The following is a 12500-nucleotide window of genomic DNA, read 5'->3' on the forward strand; positions in this document are numbered from 1 at the left end:
CTATAGAGTGTATCCTGTCTGTTAGAAAAGACAGCCAGGTGGCGCCCCTGTTCACTATCTTCCTTTATGGCATGGTATATGGCTAATGATTCAGCATCAGTTGTGCTTGCCCATTCTGAAATCCGCACACTTTCGCTATAAGAAATGTCGGAAATTAAGACTCCAATCCCAGCTGCTCCATGAGGATCAGTGGAGGCATCACAGTAGATTGCAAGTGGGGGTTCACCATCAAGAGGATGGAGGATATCTTCTATATACTTCAGGTAATAAGACTTCAGTTCTGATGTCAAAGTCATGGATTTAGGTACTGACAGTTTATCAATGTGGACATGTACATGAGCTCTATGCCAAGCTGCAGATAGTTTGGTTTCTGAGATATTAAGAGCATCAATGCTCCACACATTGAAGCTGAGGATGGTCTAGGCAGTTTTGGCTTTCCATTCTAAGCTGGAGTGTATTAGATTGGAATATCGAGGCCGAGGAAACCTGATTCTGTGACTGATCTCATTTGCCAGAGCTTGGGAGATCTGTGACTTGGGTAGGAGCTGCAAGATTCTAGTACCAAGAACGGTATTAATTTGGGTAATACGACTGTGGATTGTGGGGAGATCTAATTCTTTCCTCATGACCAGAACTTTGGCAGTCATTGGGCAACCGAGTATAATTCGCATAGCCTTGTCCTTATATATATATATATATATATATATATATATATATATATATATATATATACATATATATATATATGTGTGTGTGTGTATGTATATATAAATATATATATATATATATATATACATATATATATATATATATATATATATATATATATATATATATATACATTAACTATATATATGTGTGTGTGTGTGTGTGTGTGTGTGTATATATGTATACATATGCAAGTATGTGTGTATGTTATATATCAATCTGATATCAATCTAGTGCCAATAGGTCTATTCGTCTTGAACCATATGCGAAAGAGAGATAGTAAGTCTGAAAGAAGTGAGGATGACATGACGTGATAACCCAATAGACACGCTAATCAATTCGGCTGAAGGAATGGATTGTAAGGGTACTTTTTCAAGTTCCTATGAACTTTTTAAGTGCTTTTGGGGTTGCCAGTAGATCTTTGGATATGCATTTCCTATTTCATTTTTTCTTTTTGGGGGTGTATTTTTTTACAGATTATATATATTTTTTCTAATGCTTACCGGCATTTAGATATTTATTGATTACCTTTTTTTTTTTAATCAGATTACCTGATTTGTCAAATTGTGTGTTAAGTAAATTAAAAAATAGTGTGTGTGTGTGTGTGTGTGCGTGTGAGAGAGAGAGAGAGAGAGAGAGGGTAGTGTTTCTGTTGCAACATCCTATATTTGAAAGGTATATGATAAAGATAAGATTTCTACTCTACACAAGGATTAAGGTTGGCGATCATGAAACACTTATCACGTCAATATCAATATCTCATAAATCACGATTTGCAGCATTATATACAAACACATTTAGGCACGAAATATACACAATAGATAAGAGCTAAGACCTACGAGCAATGATAAGGAAATATCAAATATATATATGTATATATATATATATATATATATATATATATATATATATATATATATATATGTCAAAGAACACTAAGATAAAACACGTGACAATAATGCAGAATAATGTTAGTACGTCAACAAACGCCTAGATGCCACTTCTACCTTTTAGCCAAGGACTGACTTTCGGATCCTCTCTGTCCTCGAAGCATGAGTTGAAGTGAGTCCAAGCGTGCCCTGAAGTCTGTCTCTGAGTGTATGTCTAAGGTATTCTAAATATATGCGATATGATGAATTAATGTTGCCACTCACGAGATAATGGGTTATACTTGAGGGGCAGAGTTTAGACTGCTCGAGGGGTAGCTGCCACTATTCAAGGCCCGCCTCCCAATTGGCCTCCGGCAGGTGCTTCCTAAATCCTACGAAGATGGAATTCGAGGTCGGCTAGTTACTAGAGTCACATCTACGTGGTGAGATATGATCGTAACTAGTCAGGTCGTGCGAGGCATCTACTTCTGGACAAGTCATTCCATTTGGATGTTTTGTTATAACTTATAGCTTGATATTGATCTTTTGACTTTATATTTATCAGAAGTAGATACTTTCATAATGATTTACTTGTGGTATGTAAAACTAGCGCACATCTTTCTTATTATTATTTATCGTTTTGGTTAATTCTGCTAATTCTATTTTGTCTCTGATTGATGTCATTTTCATGTCTCTTTTTCGGATATTAAGACTATACTCTGTCACTCTATTCTTCATGTTAGTCAGATTAACGAGTGGCTTCTGTATGAGCTTATTCTGTCTTCTAACCGTTCTATGGTCGCTGCCGACGTTTTTAATGCCGAATGGTGATTTCCATGTTCTTTTTCTATTAGGTCTTTTTCGAGTTTCTCTCTTATTTCTGGTACCTATCCCATGGTTCCCAACTGAGGTTTCCCCGTCTTCCCTTTTCCTATCTTTCCTATCTTTCGTTTCATTTCAGTGTTACAGAAGCTGCTCTTTCGTTGTAGAATTCCCTAACATTCTTTTTAAAGTTCCTCTAGCAATGTCAGAAGATCAGATTCTGTTCTCAAAGTCCTTCCATTGTATGTGCAAAGGTTCATCATCGTAAAGCGGCCTGGGTCTAACCAGATATTTTTAACACCCTCTGATCCAGAACACCCTGATCGCCGTCGTAACCAGGGGTTCCTTCGCCTCCGGGGATAAAGGGCCGTTGTCTTGACTGGGAAATATTATTTGAGAGAGGTATAGTCAGATATCCCCACCTATTGATTTTAGTGTATCTTGGTGGAAAGGGGGGGAGGGGGTATTTAGTCAGGAGACCACCAATAACCTCTAAAACACGCATGACCTTGTATAGCATAGTATTAACAGATCCCTCCCTAAGCATCCCTCGAACTAGCTCACTACCTCTTGGTTTATTCTAGTGAGCATAAACATTTATCTTATATACACGCCCATGCCCGCTCATGTACATGTTTATCTCTCTCTCTCTCTCTCTCTCTCTCTCTCTCTCTCTCTCTCTCTCTCTCTCTCTCTCTCTCTCTCTCTCTCTCTCTCTCTCTCTCTCTCTCTCTCTCTCTCTCTCTCTCTCTCTCTCTCTCTCTCTCTCTCTCTCTCACCATCACTATTATTCTCTCATCCAAGTGAGTGTGTGTGTGTGTGTGTGTTTCCTTGTATCTATACCAGAATCATATTTCAGTCACAAATCTGAACACGTTTCATATCAAAGGGGAATGATACACAGATGTAAACAGTATTCTTATTAATATAGAATCTAGGTGGTTGCACCGGTCACCTGGATTAGTATAAAAAAACTTTATATATTCATCATCAACATAGAGATGGCCATGAAGGAGTTTTTTTTATACCTTAAAGCAGTCTAAAACATGCATTATGAATTCAGAAACATTCTCAGAATCTAAGCAGTATATAAACAGGTTATTTTTTCATATACAATATGACTCATTTAAGTTCCAACATAAAAAGATAATCAGATACATTTTTTCAGTACGAATACATTTACTTATATAAAATTAGTCCATTTTTCAATACATTTTTCCCTCCAGACCTAGTAATAATCTACAATACAGACACAACTTTTAACTGATTAATGTATTGTTGAAAAAAATGCACCTGCTAATTAGCCCTGTGGAATTTTCAAGTCGGAAATGTGGTTGACTGTGAACTAAAGAGCGAAAAATGAATTCTTGTTTCATCTCAACAAGTGAGCCGATTGTCTCCAACCATGAATAAAGATCCTTTTAATACACTTCTTCTTATTCTTGTAAATAATTCTTCCTTCATCTCGTTGAAGGGGCTGACCGTCTCCAACCTTGAATAAAGATCCTTTTAAGATGCTTCTTCTTGTGTCTATAAACCTTCTTCCGGCAAAGATTAAAGTTCTCATCTGGGTCAACTTTGTGGTCATAGAGTTCTTCTGAAACAATATGGTCCCAATCAGGCAGGAATGTGACATTGTTAAATTTGAGCCAAACTGTGTACCTATAACGATTAGTCCTCATAGAATAGCCCATGACCTTGATTTCATGCAGTCGAGGTTGGTCAGAGTCAGGTTCTACGGATGGTTGGAGGCCTGGTCGAGGGTACTGACTAAATGCAGCTTTCTTTCCTTGTAGTTTATCTGCAGCCTTTACTTTCATTCTAGTTTTGGAGGAGTCTTCCCCTCGAAGTGTTCTTCTTGGCTGTGTTTTATTAGAATATGGGCTAAGATCCAAGTCCCAGATTTGCTTGATAAGTGGAGACAGGCTACTACCTTCAGTACAAACCTTAATCTTCCTTGAATCATCAGGGCAAGGGAAAAGAGCAGATATTCCAGCCAAGTCTACCAGCGTCGGAAACAGGTCAACTAACTCTACCAGACCATTATGTATATGAGGACTTCTATTGTCCAAGGATGAAGACTTCCATACACTCTTTCTTCTGAAGGAGCTCATTTCTGGCTTATCTGATAACCTTGATTTCAACTGGGTTTTATACAAAGTAGAAAAATGCAAATTGTCAAAGGAAGGGTGCATATAAATGCTGTTTGTCTTCTTAAAGATTTTGCTAAAACCATTGAACAGAGGGGCTGACTGACGATTTAATCTAGCAACAATGAATGGGACTTTTGTTGCAACTTCGAAATTGCTAAACTTTGACCATTCCTGATGTTCACCAAGAGCCCAGCCTGTAATAAAAAAGAGAAATAACTTGCTTTCAATCTCATAATAAAAATGTGTATAAAGTACGGTGAATCAAATCACAATAACCCTAAGATACAAGTGGATCCTCACCATGGTCTCCGATGAGAGCAACCACAGTGTCTGGAAAAAGACTGCTGACTGTGGCTAGAAGATCACCCACAAGGGAGTCGGTGTATGTGGTGGCACCATAGTAACCCTGTCTTATGTACCTGGAAGACAAAAGAAAAATAAATCAGTAAAATGAAGAATATGATCGATAGTAAAAAGGCATTTTCATATTTACTCTCTGAAACAAATTTATGAATCGACGTACATAATGATGAATGATGGCATCTAAACAAATAAAACTGTGATACAGATATTTGATATCTTATTCCTTAATACTTACAGAAAGCCTTTTTAATACTTATAGAACCACATACTTTAGATTAGCTTTTCTTTACCAACATTCTCCCCACAATATAAGCAAAAAGTTGCTGTGTAATAACATGTTAACCATTTCCCTCCCATGATGTAAGGGATATTGTATATGTTATCACCACATCCACACTATTCACTCTGTGATTTGTTTTCATACAGATGATCACATAAACACAAAATCTTACTAGTAAAAAAATAATAATATAAGATAATTCATCACATAATGATTATGAATAAACAAAGAGGCTATTACAAAAGAAAAATAATGATCCTGGACACTACCTCAGGTAACCCATAGGGTGTATGGCAACCATTAATCACCAGAAGATATGATTTGCTTCACACAGAAAAAGAAAGTGTAATTGGTCTAAAAACTGCTACATCCTACTAACCAACCAACCATTGGTAAAAGCTCATGCCTGTTATGACATCAAACTTCATGACTGATAACTTAAAATAGACTTATTTCAATCACCAGGTCATTATAATCAGTCTTTCTGAGAATCCCCAAGTCCTATATGCTGCCATTCAACTGAAGGTGGTGCACGTATACAATCGTCACAGATCGAGTATAGAATGGATGTTTTTAGGCCATGTCCACTTGCATAACATCCATAATTTCAGTACAGAAGGGATTAAGATTGAACTTGAATATACTACAAACAGGAGGCATTTTAATCTAGATCCTAAATCTTCGACACAGGACATCTGTAATGTACATACTAGAAGTTATCTCTATTACTATATGCATATTCATATTCATATTAGATTTCTATATGCATATTCCTATTCATATTAGATTACTATATGCATATTCATATGAATTATACTACATAGATTTAAAAAGGCGAGACTCTCAAGTTCATTGATCTTACACTAACCTTGCGTAAGAATCCGGTATTGGACCATACGGATAGGACACATTGAGTGCATTTATGTCATGTCGCCGCCTGAGGTCATTCCAAGGATTCCATGCAACTGTGGGTAGACCTGGAGGTCGCTTCCTGTTTGGGGCAAGCGGCATGTTTGCAATAGGATATGCATCTGAAATATTTGTAAATAAAATCCTTTAATGTTATCCAACAGAAAATCATATGGAATACTCTGTATAACAGAATATCACATCTGCATAAATAAGGCAAAGTTACATGTATATGCATAATCATATATGTTTTATAATAGTCCATTCACAAGGTTACAGCAAGCCTTTATCATTAAACTGAATTACAACAAAAACACAACATATGGCCAAAGAACATTATACTGAAATCAAATTATGAATGGTTTAACTATAATACTTGTTTCAAAATTTTACTCATGGGAAATAACAATGTGTTTTATCAATAACAGATATGTAAATACAGAAAACAAAATTTATTAATGAATTGCAATTTCCATGCATTCAACAAATCTACTTATTCACTTATTCTAACCCACTGAGTACGGGTGTCATGACATACATGACGGTACCGATTAGGCCTACATTACGTGAAATCGGGATCTGCTCACAGTTAAGCGTGCACACAGTCATGAAGTATTATGGCTGTAACCATGCTAGCTTCAGTTGCAGGGTTTCAAAGTCAGCCTACACCCATATTTTGTGATGGATCTATGGAAAAATATTGTTTGGACTAGTCTGCGCTACCCATAGGGAAGAGAAAACGCTTTCTCTGTCCATCTAATTTTTAGTCAGTGCCACTAGTGTCGTAGGCCACCCGGTCCAACTGCCAGTTATGTCATTAGGCACCCTGTCCGCAATGGGTTGATGAAGAAGTCATTAAAAAAAATATCTATATTTTACACATTCACTAACCCAGGAATTTCAAAGGAAACTTCAGAGGAATATGGGGTTTATGATAGCCAACAGCAAGGAAAAATGGCTGTTTTTCATGACCATTTCCAGATTCTTGTTTTAGTGCCCATTCCTGCAACCAAGATGTGGCAAATTCTGTAGTCTGTATATCAGGCAATGATCCACCTGGCTGCTGTTCAACCTGCAAGGCAGTAAATATCTTAAGCATGTTGTGTCCTGTTGGTATTCTGTGAATATCTACTCAATTCTCAGGTCATAACTTATTGTTGACTGATGGTATCAATTGCTAGAAGTGCAAAGGAGTTTTTTAACTCATTTGTTGCAGTATTAAATAAATGTTTGTGCAGTAGGATGGCTGGTTTACATGTCTGGCACAGTGCCATCCGCATCTATGACCGACTCTGCCTTTGCAGCAAATCATGCCATCCACTGCCAATGGGTTAAGAGAGGTACAAATGATTTGATGCTGAATCTTTCTTTAGCATATGGCTCTTAATTTCTGTATTCACCCACACCAATTATCTGACATATTCTCATGCTCATCTACCTTATCTACATCATAACATATGTACTGTATATGCACTCCCAATAATTCTGTCATGTAATTATAAAAGGCACACTTCTCTAACAGGCCCCCTGTACCCTGACATAAATGGTGGTAAAAATATTTGCATTCTATTATAGAATATAACTACTCATGGTGTGAGGGTGGGTTTGCTCAACATTATTCATGTTCTACACATATCCTTGCTATATGTTATTATCTATTTCAACATCTCCCTTCATGGAACAGCATTTAGTTCAGAGATTCCCAAACTAGGGTGAGCATACCTCTAAGGTGGTCAGAGTGGTGATGACAATGATGGTGTGCCGTAAGAGTTGTGGTGACTCAGTGGGTTGTAATGGCTTGGTTAAATGATTGGTGAGGGCCATAGTATTGTGGGTAATGATGGCCATGGTGATGCAATACAGTAATACTAATAGAAAGTACAAGGGATATGGGGTTGGTAATGCAGAGGCTTAAGGGGTACATGATCAACTGAAGTTCGGGCAACACTGATCTCTCCTCTTTATTTTACAACATTTTCTTTAAAATCAGATCATGCTTCTTCTGACCCTCCTTGCTCCCATTATTTTAATCCTTATATGTTGTACCTCCCATATGATAAATGCACTTTTCAATCTCTATGAAGAGTTTCTCATTCACACAGCCTCAATGATAATATAATGACAGAGAGGTATATTCTCTCACTGAAGAGTGAAAAATTATGATCTTTAGTTGAGCTATGAGCTTCTCCTTTTTTCTATTTTTGCCATGATATTTCCTTTTTGGAAAAGAGTCAATTCTTCACGGCTAGTACTTAACCCAGTGACAACAGAGTATATGTATACATACATGTATATATACATAGATAACTCCACAATGGCTTAGTTACCAAGTAGTCAATAAGCAAGTGTACCTGACCTTACCTGTTTACCTCATTCCTTGAATTTTCACAAAAAAATGGTTTGTTTTGTCAATATTATGGTTATTACATTATGATAGTAATGATAATACTGATAGTAATATTGATTAATGTTAGAAATGATAATAATATCAATAGAGATAAAAAACAAACTTCAGGTATGCAATATTAATATATGACCCCCTAGGGGGAACCACTATTTGGCACTTAAACCTATTGCATTTAACCCATTGGCCGTGGTTTTAAATGAATATTTATGCAGTAGGATGGCTGGTTTACATTGTCTGGTACGATGCCATCCGCTTCTATGACCGACTCTGCCTTTGCAGCAAATCATGCCATCCGCTGCTAATGGGTTAAGCCTATTTCACAGACATATTCATAATTCTATGAGCACTTAATTATTAGTTGGTCACTCTAGAAATGCTGCTATTAACCAAACAACTGAATATCAAGTTAGATATTCAATCTTGTTTGAATAAGTCCAACAAGAAATTTAGATGAGGGTACAGAAGCTTGGGGCTTTTCATTCCTTATCTTTTAAAATTGTGTTATTGGTATGATAAAATATTTGCTACACTTTACACACTACAATATTTGTTACATTTTTTCATCATCTGTATGTTGATATTTTTTTCATTATTAAGCTCTGAGAACAATTAATATTTCCGTGTATTTCATTAACTTTCTTCTAAACTCGTTTGCCAAACCCAACTTTCATATAAATGACATACTCTGACCTACTTACTGGTGTTAATGTTATCCCTAATTCATAAACAACTTTCCATTAACAACTTTCACAGGTAAAAGTAATACCTGAACAGGACAATAGATGTTGGTGTACAATCCGCCGTCAGGACCTAAGCACACTGGGTCCTGTTTAAAAGCCTGTGTTGGTGGATGATAGGGTGTCTCAGACCAGCTGTAGGGTTGGTCATCACTTTTGTTACTCACAATGCCTATAATAAGAAAGACAAAATATATCCTGTTACCTTTTCAAGTTCAAGATTTTCATATGTAGAGCACTATATATTTACATGTAATCCAGCTATTATATGAACAATAAAAAGTATGCCAAAGCATGCTAATAAGAAATCTACCCTTGTCATGTGGCCCATGCATAGTGTCCCACTCCCCAGACAAGATATGTATGATTATCTTTATAAAAAAAAAAAAGGATGGTCTAGACACCCAACCTGCATGACCCAGACACAGCTTTTGAGTCTGTCATCTTGACATACACTAAATTAACTTTTTAATAAATTTAGTTTCTAATACATTTCTACCGAAAGTTTGCAAATTTCCTGTTATATGTAATCCATTGTCGGATATGAAATAAGAATGAGCAACATAACTCTTTTTATGCTGAAATTAGGTATTCATGGAGCCAGTATTATGAGAAGTGAAAATATGAGACCTGAATGACGAATGGCATTCCTAATGAAATAAGTTTTTTAAAAATGCAATTCATATTTGCTATTTTACAATTTCTTTTCTTTTTCTTTTTTCTTTGCTTGTTTTCTATACCAATGCCAATTTTACTTACATAACATGAGTTCAGAATAAATAAAGATCTTAACAATCTATACTTTGCACATGACCAATTACCAAAAGAGCAAACAAAACCTGACAAACTCAAACATACCATTTCTCGTCATGATACCAACCTGGGTGGAAAACTTTCCCGGCAGAAACAGTGTGGTAACCATGTTCCTTGAAATACTGAGGCAACGTCGTGAAGTTCCCAGCATGGTTCCTCCAGTAGGAATGCACATCATATAATTTTGTGGTATCTGGCCTCCTAGACGTGAGAAAAGAGGTGCGACTTGGTCCACAAAGAGCTTGCTGAAATGGAAGATGGAATATCTCAATATTTTCTAAAGTTATACAATTCCAGTAAAAGGCAGCTAGTCAAATTTTGTACTTGTAATGCATCGAGTTGAAATTGCATCCTTATGATAGTGTCAGTGCCAGATATTTTGTGTAGCACATCATCAATATAGGGTATCCCACGAATTACATCAAATATTTGTAGAAGTGAACGAATAAGTGATTCTGATTAGAAAATTTTCACAAGCATTTGCATTTTTCAAGTGATCTTAATTATGAGTTAGAGATGGTAGGGTCCAGGTGAGAATGTATTGATACAGCTGATAAAAAATAAACATTATAATTTCTTTTTTCTTTTTTTTTTTTAGGACCATACTCTCCTCCTGTAATAATAATATCTAGGGTTGCAAAATTCTCTGGTATTTTGAGGCCAAAGACTCTCCTTGGAAATTTTGGAAATTTATGGGAATAATCAGGACCTTTCTTAATTGTACAAAATGTTATCAGTTATTTATGGAAATCAAAGTTAACTAAATACATCTTTTGTAGTTATTAGTAAGATGCTTTATCTTAGCTGATTCCTTATACAATGCAAGAATAACTGAATATTACTAAATTGTTAGTAACCATGGACTTTATATAATGTGTATTGTCATTCTATAGTACCATCTGGTAACACTGACCAACTATAAAGATGATATTGGAATGGATACCTGGGTAAAGCAAGGAATATAGTATACCATGTTAAACATGGACAATAACAATATAACCAAAAATAATCTTGATATCATGTGAATAAAAAATCTTGTGCAGCCTCTGGGTGGCTCTGTTCACTATGACCCTCCTTATATCCAGGTTGGCCAACTGTCTCCAACACAGATCTTCTGGTAGACTAAAGCTTTGAATGGTTCCTTGTCTGATAATAAATCACCAAAAAATACATGGTGAAGGTTTTTTGGCTTTTGCTAGAGCAATGAATGGCACTTGTCCAGCAACTGTCTGACACTATGTCACTCTCATTACTGCCAATACTGTGACTATAATTATTCAGCATTGAAGAAAACTACAATAAATGGTAGAAACAAATAATGTGCAATCCATCAATATTATCAATGTGGCACTTTGAATAAGATTTAGGAAGATTTTACATTAAATTTTTTGTCAAATAATATATATTGTGGCTTCTCTCAGAAAATTTGATTGAAACTTTATAGGTTTAAAATGGAAATTTCTTTATATAACTTACTAGGTACTTTGCAAATTATTATTTCAGTATATAAATTGTGATAAACATCAGAAATCATCTTTTTTCCATATAAATATACTGCAGAAGCCATGTTGTTGTTTTTTCTTTCAGAAAGCTGTATTACTTATAAATCTTTCAGCAAAACTAGGTCAATCTCTAAATAAAGGATAATTCTGGTAGTAAAATAGAGTAATAGCAAAGTAGAGTACAGTATAGTATAGTACAACAGTAAATACACCAAAATGAACACATACATTTCTGGATAAGAAAGAAATCACTCTCTTGAGACCCTCAGTTTAAAAGAAAAAGTTGAAATTTGAGATCCTAGTGGATATAGAAAGTTTAAAAACAAAGCAAAAAAAAATTATATCCATATCAATGTTCAAAATTCATATCAGTATTACACTTGATGATTTTTATTGATTTATTTTTTTCTACTACACCTTATAATTGCCATCATCTACATAACTCATTAGGCAGTTTGGTGTGTGTGTTTACAAACGTACATCAAGTAGTGTTGAATTGCCTTCCATAAAAAAAAGAGGTCCATTTGCTAAAAAGATATAATCAAAAGTACTTGAAAATTCCTGGCAACTTCCTAAAGTCCCTCTGTATATTTCCAGAAAGATTCCTGCAAAGTTTTTTAAACTCCTAGAAACTTTCCCCACCTTTGTAACCCTAATAATGTTTATAACAGCAGGATATCCTATTTAAAGATGCTTACATAAGAAGATACAAAGTACACACCTCATGCCTAAAATAAAATAAATGTCCAGACTCTAACAGAGAGTTTCTGGACCTACTGTCCCTCTGTTACTTATAAGATTAATAATCTGAATAAAAATTACTTGTGCAAAAGCCTTTGTGAAGAGGATTCCTTTACGAGCCAAAGCATCAATATTTGGAGTCAAGGCCACTGGGTCCCCATAGCAGCCGAGACTTGGCCGCAGGTCATCCACCACA

General features: G+C 35.7%; 1 protein-coding gene across 2 annotated transcripts in view; it reads right to left on the bottom strand.

Annotated features, from left to right (window-relative positions):
- Window positions 1-3306: 3306 nt before the first annotated feature.
- Window positions 3307-12500, bottom strand: part of Ids (iduronate 2-sulfatase) — an 11024-nt gene continuing 1830 nt past the window's right edge. For both annotated transcript variants that reach the window (XM_042999371.2, XM_042999373.2), the window contains exons 3-9: window positions 12386-12500; window positions 10129-10306; window positions 9278-9420; window positions 6996-7176; window positions 6064-6226; window positions 4853-4971; window positions 3307-4746 (exon numbers count right to left, since the gene is read on the bottom strand). The exon at window positions 12386-12500 is cut by the window's right edge and continues 49 nt beyond it. In XM_042999371.2, the coding sequence (XP_042855305.2) occupies window positions 3860-4746; window positions 4853-4971; window positions 6064-6226; window positions 6996-7176; window positions 9278-9420; window positions 10129-10306; window positions 12386-12500 (1786 nt within the window). In that variant the 3' untranslated portion in view covers window positions 3307-3859. The remainder of the gene's footprint in view (window positions 4747-4852; window positions 4972-6063; window positions 6227-6995; window positions 7177-9277; window positions 9421-10128; window positions 10307-12385) is intronic.

Source organism: Penaeus japonicus, unplaced genomic scaffold (assembly GCF_977035675.1).
Source record: "Penaeus japonicus unplaced genomic scaffold, GWHDUDI00000001_assembly GWHDUDI00000021, whole genome shotgun sequence".
In the NCBI taxonomy this organism is placed as follows: Eukaryota; Metazoa; Arthropoda; class Malacostraca; order Decapoda; family Penaeidae; genus Penaeus; species Penaeus japonicus.